Source organism: Hyperoodon ampullatus (assembly GCF_949752795.1).
Source record: "Hyperoodon ampullatus genome assembly, chromosome: 19".
Taxonomy (NCBI): Eukaryota; Metazoa; Chordata; class Mammalia; order Artiodactyla; family Ziphiidae; genus Hyperoodon; species Hyperoodon ampullatus.
This window is the reverse complement of record NC_136932.1, coordinates 15,319,330-15,336,961: the sequence shown is the minus strand read 5'-3', so window position 1 is coordinate 15,336,961 and position 17,632 is coordinate 15,319,330. Positions and strand designations below refer to the sequence as shown.

Here is a 17,632-nt window from a genome sequence, read left to right as displayed (position 1 = left end):
GCCAGTATTGATATGTTATTAATAACTAAAGACCAATGTTTACATTGGGTTCACCCTGGTACTTTCTGCGGGTTTTGACAAATGTTTAATGATGTGCATCCACTATTACCGTATCATACCGAATAGTTTCACTGCCCTAAAACCTTGTGTTCCACCTGTGCATCCCTCCTCTCTCCCCTCTTCTACAGTTGTTCCTTTTGCAGAAAGTGATATGGTTGGAATCACACACTCTGTAACCTTTTCAGATTGGCTTCTTCGCTTAGCAACATGCATTGAAGGTTCCTTTTCATACCTCACTTCTTTTTACCACTGAATAATGTTCCATTATGTGAATGGACCACAGTTTGTCCATTCACCTACTGAAGAACATCTTGGTTACTTCCAAGATTTTGCAGTTGTGAATAAAGCTGCTTTATTTGCTTTTAATGGCATGACCCAACTGTATGACCCTAGTATGACTGGGAGAGAAACCTTCTGGTGGTTAAGTATGTTTGAAAATTTTGCCCTCTAACTTGATCCTAAAATTCACATTCAAAATTTTGCAAGATAGCCAAGATGTGTAGAGTATAGCCATTACACTGATGTTTATCTTGTTTCCATGTGCTGTGAAGATGCCTCCTTAAGACCACGTAGATAACCCTCACGGGGTGTCAGTGCATCCCTAGTGCAGTTTATTCTTCTCTAAGGGTTCTCAAGGTGGGAGATTTTAAAGGCGGTGATGTCTAGTTTAAGAAGGATATTCAGTATACTGAAGAGTGCACAGGTTTAAAATAACTGAGAAACGTGGTTCTCCTGGCTGACTTTGGTCACTTGAGGAATCGTCTTCATGAAGAAGGAAGTCCTTTGGGAGATGAATTTGGGTGAGATGTAAACCTCCTGGGCAAAGCAGAATCGACGGATGTGTGAGAAGCACATCTGGAAACACAGAATGACTCTGCTTTATTGTATGGAAGTTGGGTCAGAGCAATGAGGAAGTTACTGGGAATTCAATAACATGGGAGGGAAGTGGGGTGCCCACCGTTTTAACTCTGTTCTTAACTTGATCAGGAGTCAATGAGAAAATATTAGAAAATATTACCGATGAAGGCAAGAAGTTGATGGCCACTGCTGACTCTGTCTTCAGAAAAGTTACTAATGACCTCGTCAATGGAACGATTTTAGTTGGACAACTGGAGCTGATCATAAAACACACGAATCAGTTCCTTAACATCTGGCAGTTAAGTAAGTTGAGATGTGGACTTCAGGCTCATGAGGGGTTAGACGATAAGAAGCGCCTGTGTCTGCCTGTGTGTCTTGTAGAGGGCTCATCTCTCCAGGAAGTTGACAGGCGATGGCTTCTAATCCTTAGGAAAATAATGGGAAAGTGATAAAATGCTGACCGTGTCAGAGCACTGGCTGTTTTTATTCCATGCTGCTGACACGGGGACGTCTTGGAGTGGCCCTGCACGCACCCTGCGTCACCCTCCACATAGCTCAGCACGTGGGGCGTGTTCATGTGGGTGGAAGAAATGTCTTGCCACAAGCGAATGTTTGTGTGTTCTATTGGTTTCCTTTTCTTTTTTTTTCAGAGAATACAAGTCTTCCAGCCCAGGAGAAAAAACACGCTATGAAGGAAGTGCTGAGTCTCAGAAAGAATGAACTAGTCATTCTAAAGAATGAGAAAAGATATGTTGACTCTCTTCTGAAGTTGTATGGCAGGGTAAAAGACCTGATTAAAGGTGATATTCTTAAGCATTAAAATAAACAAAATTGAGGGGTCCCCAGGGGAGAAGGGTCAAAAGAGAATATGATAAAAATGTATCACAGTAGCAGTCTTTTATCTTGGAGGGGAGGCTTTTTTAAATGTGTTAATTTTTAACAAAGTTAAAAATTTTTTGGTGATTACTGCCATATCTCTAAATAGCATGCTTAAATATCTCCTTGATTTTTCAGGTTTAAGCATTATCCATTGTGGAAAATTAGGATTAAATCTCTTTGTTTTTCCAATTTCTGCCTTACACACATAACCTTTCCAACCTCCCTTTCCTCCAATTTTATCATAGTTTTAACTAGATCAGTCCTCAGGGTTTAAATAGTCACGACTGTGTAAATGCACTGTTGATACTCGAGCCATGAAACATACCATGATTCTCTTCCATTTCTTGTGCAAACTGTTTTCTCTAAATTTAAAATTCTTGTCCTGTGCTTTGTTTTCAATGTATTTGTTTTTAAATTCAATCCCAGACTCTTTACCAACCATTTGAATTTCCTCACAAGGCAATCAGTTTGATTTTTCAGAAGGACTCTCCCCAGACTGGAGGGATGCAGTCCTAGGGGTGTCCTGCTTCTGTCCTCGGCTGGATCTGTGTCCTGGGTCCCATGGCTCCCTGCTTTCACTCCTGTGTCATAGTGAAACACACCCTCTGGTCCCTCCTGAGAAGGGGGCACAGGAGTCCTTGCCTGTCTGAAAATGTCTGCCCGTACATGAGATCTGTTGTTTGGTGCAGAGGTACAGACTGGAAACGTTTTCCTTCAGGATTTGGGATCTGTGGCTCCATGGTCTCTGCAGGGTCGCTGTTGAGAGTCAGATGTGATTCTTATCCTTTGTGGATGACATATTTTCTCTCTCAGGAAGCTCTTGAGATCTTTTTGTCCCCCTTATTCTGAAATTTCCTAATCATGTGCCTTGGAATGGGTCTGTTTCCCATCTGTTGTACTGGGCATAATTAAGTGGGTCTTTCTAATCTGGAAATCCAAGTCCTTGAGTTCTGGGGAAACTTCTTGTGTTAGTTGAGTGATTACTTTTTCTCTTGCTGGAATTCACAGTTGGATATGTGACCTCCTGGAATGGTCATCTAACTTCCATACATTTTCTCTCCTATTTTCCATCTCTTTGTGTTTTGTTCTGCTTTCTGAGCAGTTTCCTTAATTTGACCTTCTAACGTTTCCAGTAAATTTTTAAATTTCTCTTCTTACGTATTTAATTTATAAGAACTCTTTTTTTCCTCTGAGTGATCCTTTTTCTCTGCTATCCTGTTCTTGTTCATGGTTGCAGTATCATATCTTTCTGAGATTATTGATATTTTTGATTTAGAGGTTTTCTTTTTCTTTATCTTGAATTGTTTCCTATTTCCTCCAAGTTGCTTTTATCTCTTGGTATGTTTTAATATCTATTTTTCATGTTAAAGACTTTCCCCATCTGTCTAGAAATTCTTGTTTATCTGTTTATATTAAGAGAGGTGCCTAACACGCTAATGGAGGATTCTGAGGGTGGTGTGGCTAGGCTTTGAAATAGCCTGTATCTTTAGCTCCTCTCTCTTGGGCTGCTTAGATTGCCAGTCTCTTGCCTGGAAGGTATAGGCCCCACTGCCAGGTTTCTGGGAGTCAAGAGAGAAATGAGGTCTGGAGGGTTCTCAGCATCCAATATGCTTATCTAGTCTTACTGCCTTCCTTCTTCCTGTATCCTCTGTTCTCCTTTCTTCTTAAATTTAATGGTACATACCGTTTGTTAGCTTCCTGACAAAGCATACGTGCCTGGAAATGCCTTTATTCTGCCATATACCTGAGACCCCCAATCCAGAGAGCCCTTGGTGTTATCCTCTCTAAAATATAAACCACCCATTGCTTGCCAGGGTGGAGGAGGTGCCATCAACCTGCCGTATGGAATGGGTGGGGATGAAAATGAGGCTATTGGATGACTTCTTAAGCAGACTTTCAGCCCAGTCCTCCTTATTTTATCACCACCTCCCAAATTCCAGTTACCTGTGCAGCCAGTGTCTGTGCATTGGGGGAAGTCTGTGACACCAGACACCTGGCAGACTCAGGTTTCCCCACCATGGGCTAGGACCCCATGTTCTGAGGCTTAAGACGTCATTTACCCCCTAGCACATCTGCTTTTCAAGTTCCAAAATTTTGTTGCTGTGATCTCCTTTTCTATCCTTCCCAGCCCTGTTGCTTTATGGCTTTTGAAAAACAATCTCTTTTCTATCATTGGAACAGAATATGGGGAGGGAGTTTCGGAAGCATGTGCAGATGCCAGACTGTCATCTTCTCCCAGAAGTTGCAAAGCTTTCTTTGTCATGAAAATTGACAAGCAGGGTGAGGGTGGAGACTTAGGGATTCTTATTGAGAACAATGCCAGCAAGTGTGTTCACTTGCATTTCCTTAAGAGCAGTGAGGGAAGTAAAAACTGGGAAGGTAAAATGAAATGATATCATGACTAGAGGTTTCACTTCTGACATTCTCTTATGGTTTCAAAAGTGGATTTTGGAGAGATTGCTGAAAGACATTCGGAAGACCTCAGTGGGAAAAGATTAAACCAAGTCGTGATGGTGAGCTTGTCAGCCACCTCCCTCGACTCAACGTGGACAACACATTACAACCTGAGCCCTGAAGTCCAAGAAATGGCCAGAAATGCAGACTTGCTAAAGGACAGCCACATCTTCCAGATCTTCTGGACAGAAGCCGCCCAGGAGCTGAGTGAGCCAGAGGAGGAGTTGGAAAGGAAAATATTTCACCCTGAAGAGATGTATCAACGTTTATATGGTCCTTGTTTCAAAAGGTTTACGAAACTGTATCAGGATCTGAAGTCAGGGGAAGTCACCTTTGGGGAAATCGATGACATCTTCAAAGACTTTGTGAATAAATACAGCGACCTAACTAAAGACCTCCAGACCATGTGTGCTCTGTACCCCAGTGACCAAAAAGATTGGATCAAGGAGCGAGTCCGGCAGATCGAGGAATACCATCACCTGCATCAGGCTGTCGACTCAGCCAAGGTCATCTTGAAGGTCAAAGAGAATTTGGCCCTGACCGGCGACTTTGGTGTTCTCCACACCTTACTAAGCTTTGTAAGTTATTTACTGGGGACTACTGGGGGTGGGGGTGGTGGGGATGCCGCTCTTGAGCTCTTAAAAACTGGGCAAGGTGATTTCGCAGCTTCCTTCAATGTTATTTGTATTTTATTCAATGCCTGAATATGCCAAGGGCTTCGTTCTTACCTTTGTTTACCAGTAGTGCGACTGTTTTGGCTAGTGAGGGTTTCCTTGGATCGGCAGGAGGATCATGAATTTAGGAAAAGGCAACGATCCTCTTTTAGTCATCAGATATTTGTAAAGAGTCACCTGAGCTCTTTAGGTTCTAGAAGACAAAAAGCCATTTGTTTTGTCAGCTCTCCACATCTGGTGCTTGGTAAGTTATCTGTTAACAGTTAAGAAATGAGTCTTTTGCTTTCTGATTTTTCAGGTGAGCATTTATAAGGTATATGGTGACCTGTATTATTGTATAGACAGGTATGATGAGGACTAAAATTTAGCACAAAATTTGGAATTTGGCACATGTAAGCTTGAAGCCCAGCAGCGTGTTTTTGAGTAGGTCACTGTCCTGGTCCTTCTTTTCTTTACCTAGAAAGTAGAAAAAATTACAAGGTGCACCTGGCAGGGTTCTTGTGTAGGTTTGCTTAGCAGAACGCCAGGTGCGGAGGAACTGTAGTTACTATGGATCGAAGGGGGACAGCAAGAGCGGCTACAGTGTCCAATCTGGGATAAGAGCTTCATGCACCTGCCAATCCTGGAAGTTTGGTGGGAAAGACTGTTGGGGTGGTCAACATTGTTGTTTTGGGGGGTCCAGGAGCCAGTTCCAGCGCACATACAACCTTGTCTTGCAGACTCTCTTTGACAACTTGCTTTGATGACTTTCTTAGACTGTCTTAGACAACTTTCGCCACGAAAAACTGGACCGGATCAACCAGCAGCTTATCCGTGCCAGAAAGCTGCTGCAGGACGTCAATGAGACCCGGTGTCAGTGTCTGAAGGAGCTGTCCCAGAGGAAGGAGTTCATCAGCTGGGTCCGGGAGGCTCTCGGAGGTACAGTCCATCACTGTGGTGGCCGGAAGTCTGGAGCATATTTAGATGGTTCATAGGGTGGTCTTCCTAAACGTATGGACAGCCCCTCCCCTTGATCATGTTCTGAGTAAAGGACCATGAGATGCCACCTGCATTTTTTAAATTAAAACATTTTAATTGAAATGTATTTGCCATGCAGCATTGTGTAAAGTTAGGGTGTATGGCACATTGATTTGATACATTTATATCTTGTAATATGATTGCCATTGTGACAATAATTAGCCCCACTATCACGTTCTATAATTCTCCTTTCATCTTAGTGATTGTAATAATTAAGTCTAGTCTCTTAGCAAGTTTTCATCTGTATTCTTTGGTAAATGTGCAGGGTGTGCCTCGTTGATTGTAGGTAGCATTTATATCAGGACAGTATAGCTCATTTTCTGGTGTAAAAACTATTTCCTTGGCTACTTTTTTTCCCTCTCACTCTGGATGCTTGTTGTGAACAGCAAGGGATCATTTTCTTTAAAATTGTGTCCCTTAGGTTTTTCCTCTGGTTGATTTTTACTAGAAGCCAAGGCGAGCTTGTCTTGGCTTAATCACATCTACCTGTCGTTGTGCAAGGGCTTGGCAGTCTTTTTAACTCTGTGGCTTTGGTGACTTTGGCAAAATTAATTCATGGAGGGGAGATGGAGCCAGGGAAGAGGGAAGGTGGACAGTCCTGGTGTGCAGGGACAGGGGAGGGGCTGCCTGCTCATCTCATCACAGACTCGTTGCTTTCAGCTATGGGCTCCTCGGGCCACAGTGATGCACAGATTTCGATTAGTGAGCAGCCATTTTTTATAGATAACTGTCAACATGTTACTGTTTTTTTCATAACAGAATGGCAATATTGTGTGATTACATGAACTAAGATACACAAAAGCCCCATGCAATGCCTGGACATTGATGCTGTTCAGTAAGGTCAGGTATTGGTCAGCAGTATCAACATAAATGGCAAAAAAAAAAAAAAAAAAAAAATGCCCCAGGTTCTTATCGAAAGCAAAAAATGGATAAAACCCCTAAAAATCCACTGAATATCCATTTATAGCTTCAGTAAGGACCATTGTCCCGGATTTGAGGCTCATGTCATCACGGGGTAGCCCTGCACTCACCTGCCTCTCCCTCCCCAGGCCTCACTGAGCTGAAGGTGTTCGTGGACTTGGCCTCCATCTCTGCGGGGGAGAATGACATCGACGTGGATCGGGTGGCTTGCTTCCACGATGCTGTGCAGGGCTTTGCACCCCTGCTGTATGATCTGGACACGAGTGCGGGTTTCGATGAATTCATGCAACACCTGAAAGAGCTGTGGAAGGCTCTGGATAATGACCACCACCTGCCCGAAAAACTGGTGAGTCTTATTTCTGGCTCCAAAATAGATTCAGTTTAATAAAGCATCACTTAGAAACACTAGGGGCATGACTGCAAACTATTGCACTCTCACATGGCAGGTTTTTAATGCAGTCATTTAAAAAGATGTTTAAAAACAGTTTCTTCCTATATGGAAATGCTTTCTCTGTCTTATTATGTTAGAAAATTGGATACAAAACTGCATGTAAATTAGAGTGATTTCTACTATGCGAAAAGAATGGGAAAAAAAGACTGAAAGGAAATATGTTAAAATGTTACCAGTGGTTTTCTCTTAATGGTGGTAATTGTTACTTAATTCTCTATACTTTTTGGTATTTTCCATACTTCCCGCAATTGGTACAGATTCATTTTTAATCAGAAAAGATAAACATTTCACTGTAAGTAAACCACCTGCACAGGGCCCAAGCAGGCCCATAGGATTGGATTGGCCAAAAAGTTCGTTCAGGTTTTCTGTAAGATGTTCGGAAAAACCCGAACGAACTGTTTGGCCAACCCAGTACATAGCTTGTGTAACAGGATGGCTGGAGTGCCACGAGGAATGGGGGAGGAAAAGAGGAATGGAAGGAGCAGCAGAGCTCACAGCCTTGTTATAGCCAGCATTATCCCCAGCTGGGGGCCCGGCAGAATGCTGCCTTCTCACAGAGAGCTGCATTCATGCCTGTCCCTCCCCATCCATGTATCCAGGGCACCGGGTGAGAACACAGGGGAGTAGCCCATTGCAGCAACACCTCCTGACAAGTGTCCCAAGAGGGAGAGCCAAAGCCCATGACAGTGGTGGGCAGCGGATGAGGGAGGCCTCCCCTGTGGGTGATGGCACGCTGAGCCAGAGAAGGGGAGGAGGAGTTTGCCCCTGGAAGGCAGAGGTGGAGAGAGCGGCAGGAGGAAGATCACTTGTAAGCTGCGGCCCATTTTCTCTCCTTCTGTCCCAACAGTGTGACTCTGCCCGGAACCTGGAGTGGCTGAAGACAGTGAAGGAGAGTCACGGGTCTGTGGAGCTCTCATCCCTGTCCCTGGCGACAGCAATCAACAGCAGAGGCATCTATGTGATCAACGCTCCCACGGATGGCCAAAAGGTGAGCATCACATCCCAGGCACAGCTGCAGGTGGCTCTTACAGGTTGCTGTCCTCAGGGGCGGGGGTGGAGGGGTCTCTGCCTCTCAAAAATGACCTCTGATTGTATACTGTTCCACAGATTTCCCCAGACACAGTTCTACACTTAATCCTTCCTGAGGGCCACGGAGGCCATGAGGAGGTGCGAGACTACTCTTTAGAAGAGCTGAAGGAGCTCTTGAACAAATTGATGCTGATGTCTGGCAAGAAAGATCACAGCAATGTTGAAGTCGTAGAGGTATTTTCTGAGGTAAGGATTTGTATCTATGTTGGAGCAGGTATCCTATTCCCATCTGTTTGGGCTGAGGACTCTCACCGCTGAGGTGCCTGGGAAAGTCAGAAGAGTTTGAGTTTGTATTTATTTGTTTATTTTTAAAATTTATTTATTTTATTTATTTATTTTTGGCTGTGTTGGGTCTTTGTTGCTGTGCGCAGGCTTTCTCTAGTTGCGGTGAGCGGGGGCTACTCTTCATTGAGGTGTGCGGGCTTCTCATTGCGGTGGCTTCTCTTGTTACAGAGCACGGGCTCTAGGCGCACGGGCTTCAGTAGTTGTGGCTCACAGGCTCTAGAGCTCAGGCTCAGTAGTTGTGGTGCACGGGCTTAGTTGCTCCGCAGCATGTGGGATCTTCCCGGACCAGGACTCGAACCCATGCCCCCTGCACTGGCAGGCGGATTCTTAACCACTGCACCACCAGGGAAGCCCTGAGTTTGTATTTAATTCATAGGAATCACTCTGCTCTTAAACCCATGAAGAGTGGAGCCAGTGGGTCTGCAGAATGCATGTATTCGGAATTCATGACCCAAAGAGATGTCGATTTACTCTGTAAATCAGCAAGCATCCCCAAATACTTAAAGATGTAAATGGACATCCTTCATCAAAATCCGAAATAATCATGATGATAAAGGCATATCGGTTTATGTAATGGTCTCCTTTTGATTATGAGTTTTTTCCTTAAAGTTCATTTGTATTTTATAAATGGTTTCCTTTATCTTGATAACGTATTGCTTCCTAAAGAAGAGACTATGGAAATGAGGAAGGAAGGCCTTCTGTGATCAGTCTCATGCTCGATATCACACAGTGAACCATGGAGAAACATGAACCCCAGCCCTTCAAATTATCAGTCTGTTTGTGTTATTCTAGACTGATGTGTCCTTCTCTCTGCAGTCAGCTCTGTGACGTCTGCCTCCTGCTTCCATTTGCAACAGGTGTTTTGCAACGTGCAGAGGCTTGTCCAGTCCTTTATAAACCTGTACTCTGCCGGAAATATGCTGTTCAGGGCCTGGACGGCCGAGGTGTACTGCTCCCCCCGGAAGGGTGCCTCCATCCGGATGGACTTCGGTCCGGGGCTCGTGAGCCAGCTCGTGGAGAGCGGGCCAGTCGCTGAGCTGCTCGAGACCCTCTGCCGGCAGATGGAGGACTTCCTGGACCAGTGGGAGAGATTCGTGGCAGAGAAGCGAGCTGAGCACTTTTACCTCAACTACTATACTGCCGAGCAGCTGGTTTGCCTGGGCTCGGAGCTTGGGAAGCAGGTGCCCAGCAGTGCTGCCCTCACCATGCTCTCCTTCATCAAAGGCAACTGCACCCCAAGGGACGTCTCGGAAGCCTGCCAGGGGCCCGATGGCAGGGCCACCACACACCAGGAGAATACAGTGGTTGAAGAATTGCCACTGTTGCTCTTCTCTGAGCCCAGACTGGTGGACAAGCTGAGGGTCATCATGAAGCAGTCGATGACGTGCATGAGTGTCTTCCTGCCTCACTGCCTGGACCTGGAGGCCCTTGGCCACTGTCTGGCTCGCCTGGCGAGGATGGCTGGGGCCCCTGTGCAGCGGGAGCTCCCCAGAGGCCTGCAGGACGGCCAGCCGAATCTCATCGTCTGTGGCCACTCTGAGGTGCTGCCAGCCGCCCTGGCCATCTACATGCATTCCCCGAACCAGCCCCTGCCCACCTATGACGAGGTGCTGCTCTGCACCCCAGAGACCACGTTCGAGGAGGTGGCGCTGCTCCTGCGTCGCTGCCTGACCCCAGGCTCCCAGGGACTCAGGGTCTACAGCCTGTTATATGCAGACCAGCTGAGCTACGAGGTGGCCTGCCGGGCGGAGGAGCTCTTCCTGAGCCTGTGCACGCAGCGCCACCAGGAGCACTACCGGCTCGTGATGGTCTGTGACCATGAGCGGGAGCACTGCTACCTCCCCTCGGCCTTCAGCCAGCACAAGGTTCTTGTCACCCCCCAGGCGCCCCTCAAGGACATCCAGGCCTACCTGGCTCACCACTTCCGGGTCCCGGAACAGACCCCGTCAGCCGCTGCCACGTTCCGGGACCGCATGTGTGTTGGGATCGTGGCCTCGGAGAGAGCGGGTGTCGGTAATGATGGCTGCTGGGTCCCTGGCCCTTCCCTGTCCAGTGGGGTGGGGGGTGAGCTCAGATGAGCCCTTTTGCAGGTGGAGAAACTGAGTCTCCAGAGGACTGACTCACCTGAAGTTGTAAATCGGGACCCGTACTGGAGCGGGACACCGTTTCTCACATGGTTTCCATCTTTGGCTGAGCCATCTTCCTCCTTTAAACTAGCATCTCTGCAGTTTCCTCTTTTTTTTTTTTTTTTTAAGTCCATTGGCTATTTTGGGGTTGATGTGTGTCCTGAGCAGGCTGAGGTATAATTACTCCGTCTTGAGAAGAAACAGATGCCTCTGCCTTCAGTCACCATCGTGATTTCTATTCTGTTGACTGTATCCCTTTAATGGTACTACCTTCTTTCCAGTGAAAATTGCTCCCCGCCCCCGGGAGCAAACTCTGCTGTTTCTGTCCTTACGCTCAGACTGCCATCCTTAGTCCCGGGAAGCAGCAAGAATGGTGGGTGGGTAACAGCAAGGAAATCTGAGGGTTCGAACGTGCGTCCTTTAACCCGATGTTAGGTTGCATCAGTTTTGAATTTTGTACAAAGAGAAACGATTTGTAGTGACTCTTTCTGGACATTCTCACTCTTGATCCGCAGCCCTGGCGCCTAATTTTTGTATGTTCACGTCACAGGAAGGTCTCTCTTTGTGAAGAGGTTGCACGGCAAACTGAAAATGCAGTTTAATGGAGAAAAAGTGCCTCTAAAAATTATTCGACTGATCAACCCTCAGGTGGATGAGAATGAAGTCCTGGGCTCCCTCCTGCCTTTCCTGGACGCCCGGTATCAGAGGAGACCCATTGTATTCCACTTTGACGTGACCTCTTCAGTAAGTGCCCTCAGATTCTAGCTGAGTGGCTGTGCTGGGAAAAACACAGCTCCCACATCCTGCCCTGCCCCCTTCCCAGTATAAAGACTTGCTTCTTTGTACATGTATTGATACTCAGTATCATCGTATCAAAGAGCTGAATAAGAGGGTCCTTAGGGTTGGGAGGATTGGTGTCTTTTGTGTAAGTATTTACAGACCCACGTCATTCTGTCTTTAGGTGCAGACTGGAATTTGGGTGTTTCTTTTCAAACTCCTCATTCTCCAGTACTTAATGGATGTAAATGGGAAGATGTGGCTTCGGAACCCATGCCACTTATATATCGTTGAAATACTGGAAGGGAGTTTGCTGCCACGGAGGCCTTTGAAGCTGGTGTGTATCAGGGCACTTTCATGTTACTGTTGGGGTGGGGGCTTTGATATGTTTTTGTGATTCCCCACTTTTGCCTTAGCAAAGTAGCTGAGTGCAATGTTAGTAAAGACAGATCTTTAAACTTATTTTTAAATAATGCCTGGAATGAAAAGATTCTTTTATTAATTAACAGTATCTTAGATTTGTTCTCATCAGGATGGATGCTGTATATCTGGGTTAAATGCCAGTGGTGCTCGGAATGCAGAAAACTCATTTGCTAGGAGGAGCACCATCTTTCTTAATGGTAGCTGACAGGGAAAGGAGACTTTCATCATATCAGTTTCTTAACAAAAGGGAGTTTTATGCAGACACACACACACACGCGTGCGCGCACGTGCGTATGTACTTGATGGAGAGATTTAGTTCCAAGAGGTTGGGTAGAAAAGGGCTTTGTCATCGACAGTGCAGCTCATACGATGCCTGAATGTGCAACAGGTAACACTCCATGCAAAGAGGAATCTACAGAAATCCCTTCATGGAAAGTGATTTTTCATAAAGGTCCATGCAGTCTAGACCATGTGGAGGATTAAAACACAAAAGCATTTTTTAGGCAATTCAGCCATAACTATTTCATTTGTGTCTCTCATTTCCAGAGTACACTTGTCCCCCAGTTCAATCTTCTAGACATCTTCCCCAAAGTCACGTGCAGGCCTCCCAAAGAAGTGATCAGCATGGAGCTGGATCCTCAGTGGAGCTATGAAGAGCCAGGAATGGATCAGAGAGCGTTCCGCAGTGAAACGTTCCAGAGACCTTACCAGTATCTAAGGCGGTTCCATCAGAAAGAAAACCTAGACATGTTTCAGTACCGAAAAGGCTCTGTTGAGGGCAGCCCCGGTGAATGCATCCAACATCTCCTGATTTACTGTGGGGTGATAAACCCATCCTGGTCAGAGCTTTGGAACTTTGCTCGGTTCTTGAACTACCAGCTCCGAGATTGTGAGGCTTCTCTCTTCTGCGATCCCAGCTTTGTTGGAGACACTCTGGTGGGCTTCAAGAACTTTGTGGTCACCTTCATGATCTTCATGGCACGAGATTTCGCCACACCTACACTCCACACATCCGACCAAAGCCCAGGGAAGTACACAGTCACCGTGGACGGGGTCAAGGAAAAAGACCTTGCCCCTTTCTCTCTCCGGAAGAGGTGGGAGTCAGAGCCCCACCCGTACGTGTTCTTCAACAGTGACCACACATCCATGACGTTCATAGGCTTCCATTTCCAGCCCAATCAGAACGGCGGTGTTGACGCCATTGACCGCTTGAGTGGGGAAGTAATCAAGAAGGATGTTATGACAGTGCAACTGTATGAGGGCCTATTGCTTCAGAGGGTGCCCTTCAATGTGGACTTTGACCAGCTGCCCAGACATGAGAAACTTGAAAAGCTGTGCCTGGCATTGGGGATCCAGTGGCCCATCGACCCTGATGAAACATATGAGCTTACAACGGACAATATGCTTAAGATCCTTGCCATTGAGATGCGTTTCCGGTGTGGCATCCCTGTCATCATCATGGGAGAAACCGGCTGTGGGAAAACAAGACTCATTAGATTCCTCAGTGACCTGCGGCGAGGGGGTGCTGACACTGACACCATGAAGTTGGTCAAGGTTCACGGAGGAACAACTGCCAACATGATCTACTCCAAGGTCAGGGAGGCTGAAGCGCTCGCCTGCTTCAATAAGGACCAATTTCGGTTAGACACCATCTTGTTCTTTGATGAAGCCAACACCACAGAGGCCATAAGCTGCATCAAAGAGGTCCTGTGTGACCGCACAGTGGGTGGCAAGCCCCTGGTTAAGGATTCTGGCTTGCATATCATAGCAGCCTGCAACCCTTACCGGAAGCACACCCAGGAGATGATCTGCCGTCTGGAGTCAGCTGGATTGGGATACAGGGTTAGTGCAGAAGAGACGGCAGAGAGGCTTGGCTCCATCCCCCTGAGGCAGCTGGTGTACCGCGTTCATGCTCTGCCGCCGAGCCTGATCCCCCTGGTGTGGGACTTCGGACAGTTGAATGACTCTGCAGAAAAGCTCTACATCCAGCAGATTGTCCAGAGACTGGTGAACTCCATCGTGATGGTGCAGAGCGAGATTCATGTGATCACCGAAGTGCTTTCTGCCTCTCAGGGTTTCATGAGGAAAAGACAAAATGAGTGCAGTTTTGTCAGCCTCAGGGATGTGGAACGCTGTGTGAAAGTTTTCAAATGGTTTTACGACCACAGTGAGATGCTCTTGTCTAAGCTGGATTCCTTTCTCTGCGAGTCTGATGTCATCCAAAATGACTTTGAGAGAGATCCCATCCTCTGGTCCTTGGTGCTGGCCATAGGGGTATGTTACCACGCCTCTTTAGAGAAGAAGGAATCTTATCGGAAAGCCATTTGCAGGTTCTTTCCAGAACCGTATAATGATAGCAGGATTATCCTGCATGAGATAACACAAACCCAGGATCTTTTTCTGAATGACATATCTCTGAGGAAAACCATCGCTAAGAACTTGGCTTTGAAGGAGAATGTCTTCATGATGGTTATCTGCATCGAGCTCAAGATTCCTCTCTTCCTGGTGGGCAAGCCCGGCAGCTCCAAATCTCTCGCCAAGACCATCGTGGCAGATGCCATGCAAGGCCAGGCTGCGCACTCGGACCTATTCCGGAGCCTGAAGCAGGTCCATCTGGTGTCGTTCCAGTGTAGCCCTCATTCCACCCCACAGGGCATTATAGGCACCTTCAAGCAGTGTGCCCGCTTCCAGCAGGGGAAGGACCTGGAGCAGTACGTCTCCGTGGTGGTGTTAGATGAGGTTGGACTGGCAGAAGACTCGCCCAAAATGCCCCTGAAGGCTCTGCACCCACTGCTGGAAGATGGATGCATTGAAGACGATCCCGCCCCCCACAAAAAAGTTGGCTTCATAGGCATTTCCAACTGGGCCCTGGACCCCGCCAAGATGAACCGGGGTATTTTTGTGTCACGTGGCAGCCCCAACAAGAGAGAGCTCATTGAGAGCGCCAGGGGAATTTGCTCTTCAGAGCCCCTCGTCCAAGAAAGAATCCGAGGATACTTTGCATCCTTTGCCAAAGCCTATGAAACAGTATGTAAGAAGCAGGACAAGGAGTTCTTTGGGCTTCGTGACTACTACAGCCTCATCAAAATGGTGTTTGCCGCGGCAAAAGCCTCTAATAAAGAGCCTTCCCCTCAAGACATTGCACAAGCTGTCCTTCGGAACTTCAGTGGCAAAGACGATATCCATGCCCTGGACATTTTTTCATCCAATTTACCCGAGGCAAAGTGCACAGAAGAAGTCAGCACCATGCATTTGATCCAGCAGAACTTATACGGTGATGTTCAGAAGGCATCTGGCAGAGAGCTGGATGACTCCGAATCCCGCTACCTGCTTGTGCTGACCAGAAACTATGTGGCCCTGCAGATCCTGCAGCAGGCATTCTTCAGTGCAGACCAGCCAGAGATTATTTTTGGATCCAGTTTTCCCAAGGACCAAGAGTACACCCAGATCTGCAGAAATATCAACCGAGTGAAGATATGCATGGAAACTGGCAAGATGGTGGTGCTGCTCAATCTACAGAACCTCTATGAGAGCCTCTATGATGCGCTCAATCAGTACTATGTCTACCTCGGTGGCCAGAAGTATGTGGACCTCGGTCTGGGGACCCATCGGGTCAAATGTCGGGTTCACCCAGACTTCCGCTTGATAGTCATTGAGGAGAAAGATGTCGTCTACAAACATTTTCCCATCCCCCTCATTAACCGGCTGGAAAAGCACTATCTGGACATCAATACTGTTTTGGAGAAATGGCAGAAGAATATCGTGGAAGAGCTTAAGGTCTGGGTGGAGAAGTTCATAGAAGTGAAAGCAGAGCAGTTTCTAGCCAGACCCAAATACAGCCCTTCTGATGTCTTCATGGGCTACCACTCAGACACGTGTGCCTCTGTGGTGCTCCAGGTCATAGAGCGGCTAGGGCACAAGGTCTTGACTGATGAGCTTTACCAGAAGGTATCTGAGCAGGCCAAATTGGTGCTGCTGGATTGTGCCACACCTGATGCTGTAGTTCGGCTGAACGCTTCCTCACTAGGCCTGTTCACCGCACAGTCCCTGTCGCAAGTATACTATTACAGGCAGCAGCATAACTCCTTTGCAGACTTCTTCCAGGCTCACCTTTGCACGATGGATTCAGAGTGCCGTGCCGTCTTCACAGAGGTGATTATCTTTCTATATTTTACCCTTTTTCTCTTTCACCTCAGGGTCCTTGGCTCGCTAGCATCAAGAATTCAAGATTCTTTGCAAGTCAGTGTACAGGAACCGTAAATGAATGTGTTGAGACTTTCGGTTCCTCTGCATGGCAAGTGCAAGGAGACCTATATATTTATACATGTTAGTTTAACCAAGTTTTGAGTGCCCATTTTTATGCAGTGCTGTGCACAGTGTTCACTTCAACAAATGAGGTACCACATTCGAGTACACTGGGGATATAAAGATGAATTAACACAGGGCTTGTCCTTGGTCTACATACAGTGTAAGGTGGAAGGACACTCATGAACGGGTACTGTTGATATCCTATGATAGTGCTATCCACAGAGGCAAAGAGGAGCAACACAGATCAGGATATGAGGTCGCATGAACCCATCTTTAGTAAGAGATGACCGTCAAGCTAATTGTAAAGTATGGTTAGGAAGGTATTATAGGCAGAGGACCTTATTTGAGCAAGGATGTCAAGGTTTAAAACAACACAGTCTGTGCAGGAAACCAGGAGTTAAACGCTGATGAAGCTTAAAGTTCAAGGCTGCGAGTGCTGAGAGATGGGGATGAGATATCGCCGGAGAGACTTCATGGAGGGTCTTGTCAGTGGCACCAAGGAGCTTTGTCTTCCTTGTATAGAGGGGAATGATGGAGAAATGTGTGTGGAGATGTGTCCCACTGCCTGAGAGAGGGAGGAAAAAAGTCCGATAAAGGACTCACAGAAAAGATAGACCAGTAGGGAGGCTGCAGTACCAGTTCAGTCAAAGTAGAGGATGGATGGGTGGAATTGAGACATAGTAAGGATGCAGATTGGCAGAGGTAATGACTGATTCCTTATAGGGGCTCTGGGAGATGGAGGAGGCTAGACATGACTCCCTGGATTCTTCCTTGGATGACCAAAAGTTTGGTTAATCACAGTCTAGGTATGAGCAACAAGTTTGGCAGAGGCAGTGGTGAATTCCATTTGGGATGGGCTTTGATGTTCCTGTAACATCTAGGTAGACTATCATGCAGTTGGATATAGGAATAGGAAACACAGTGGTAAGGCCAGCCTGGAGATAATAATTCAGGACCCAGGATATCAGCATGCCCTTAAGGAGTGTATTTGTTGCACTATGCGGTATGATCCAGTGGCAGGGGAGAATTGCTAACAGCTGTGGGAAGAAAGGGACATGAATGGCCAACTCGATCTGAAAGTATGAAGTAAGATTGCAAAGGAGAAATGGCATTTGTTCTGAGCCCTAAGGTATCATCAGAACTGTCAGTAGGATCCAAAGTAGGAAAAGACACTGGAGTCTAGGAAGAAGACTTGAAGGCATCTTAGGGACAGGGTGACTCTTCTCTCCAATACGTTTGATCCTGTAGTTTCTGTTTACCTCAGCACTGCCTCATTTTGGAAAACTCCACTAGGTTTGTATTCTTTTCTA

The 17,632-nt window shown here is 46.7% G+C and overlaps 1 protein-coding gene across 1 annotated transcript in view; it reads left to right on the top strand.

The window, feature by feature from the left end:
• Positions 1–17,632, top strand: part of RNF213 (ring finger protein 213) — a gene marked incomplete at both ends in the record, with an annotated part of 109,436 nt that overhangs the window by 50,069 nt on the left and 41,735 nt on the right. The window contains 11 exons of the mRNA XM_079724652.1: positions 1,048–1,221; positions 1,569–1,718; positions 4,240–4,829; positions 5,681–5,843; positions 6,992–7,209; positions 8,162–8,302; positions 8,422–8,589; positions 9,546–10,701; positions 11,365–11,558; positions 11,776–11,928; positions 12,561–16,166. Of these exons, the coding sequence (XP_079580778.1) occupies positions 1,048–1,221; positions 1,569–1,718; positions 4,240–4,829; positions 5,681–5,843; positions 6,992–7,209; positions 8,162–8,302; positions 8,422–8,589; positions 9,546–10,701; positions 11,365–11,558; positions 11,776–11,928; positions 12,561–16,166 (6,713 nt within the window). The remainder of the gene's footprint in view (positions 1–1,047; positions 1,222–1,568; positions 1,719–4,239; positions 4,830–5,680; positions 5,844–6,991; positions 7,210–8,161; positions 8,303–8,421; positions 8,590–9,545; positions 10,702–11,364; positions 11,559–11,775; positions 11,929–12,560; positions 16,167–17,632) is intronic.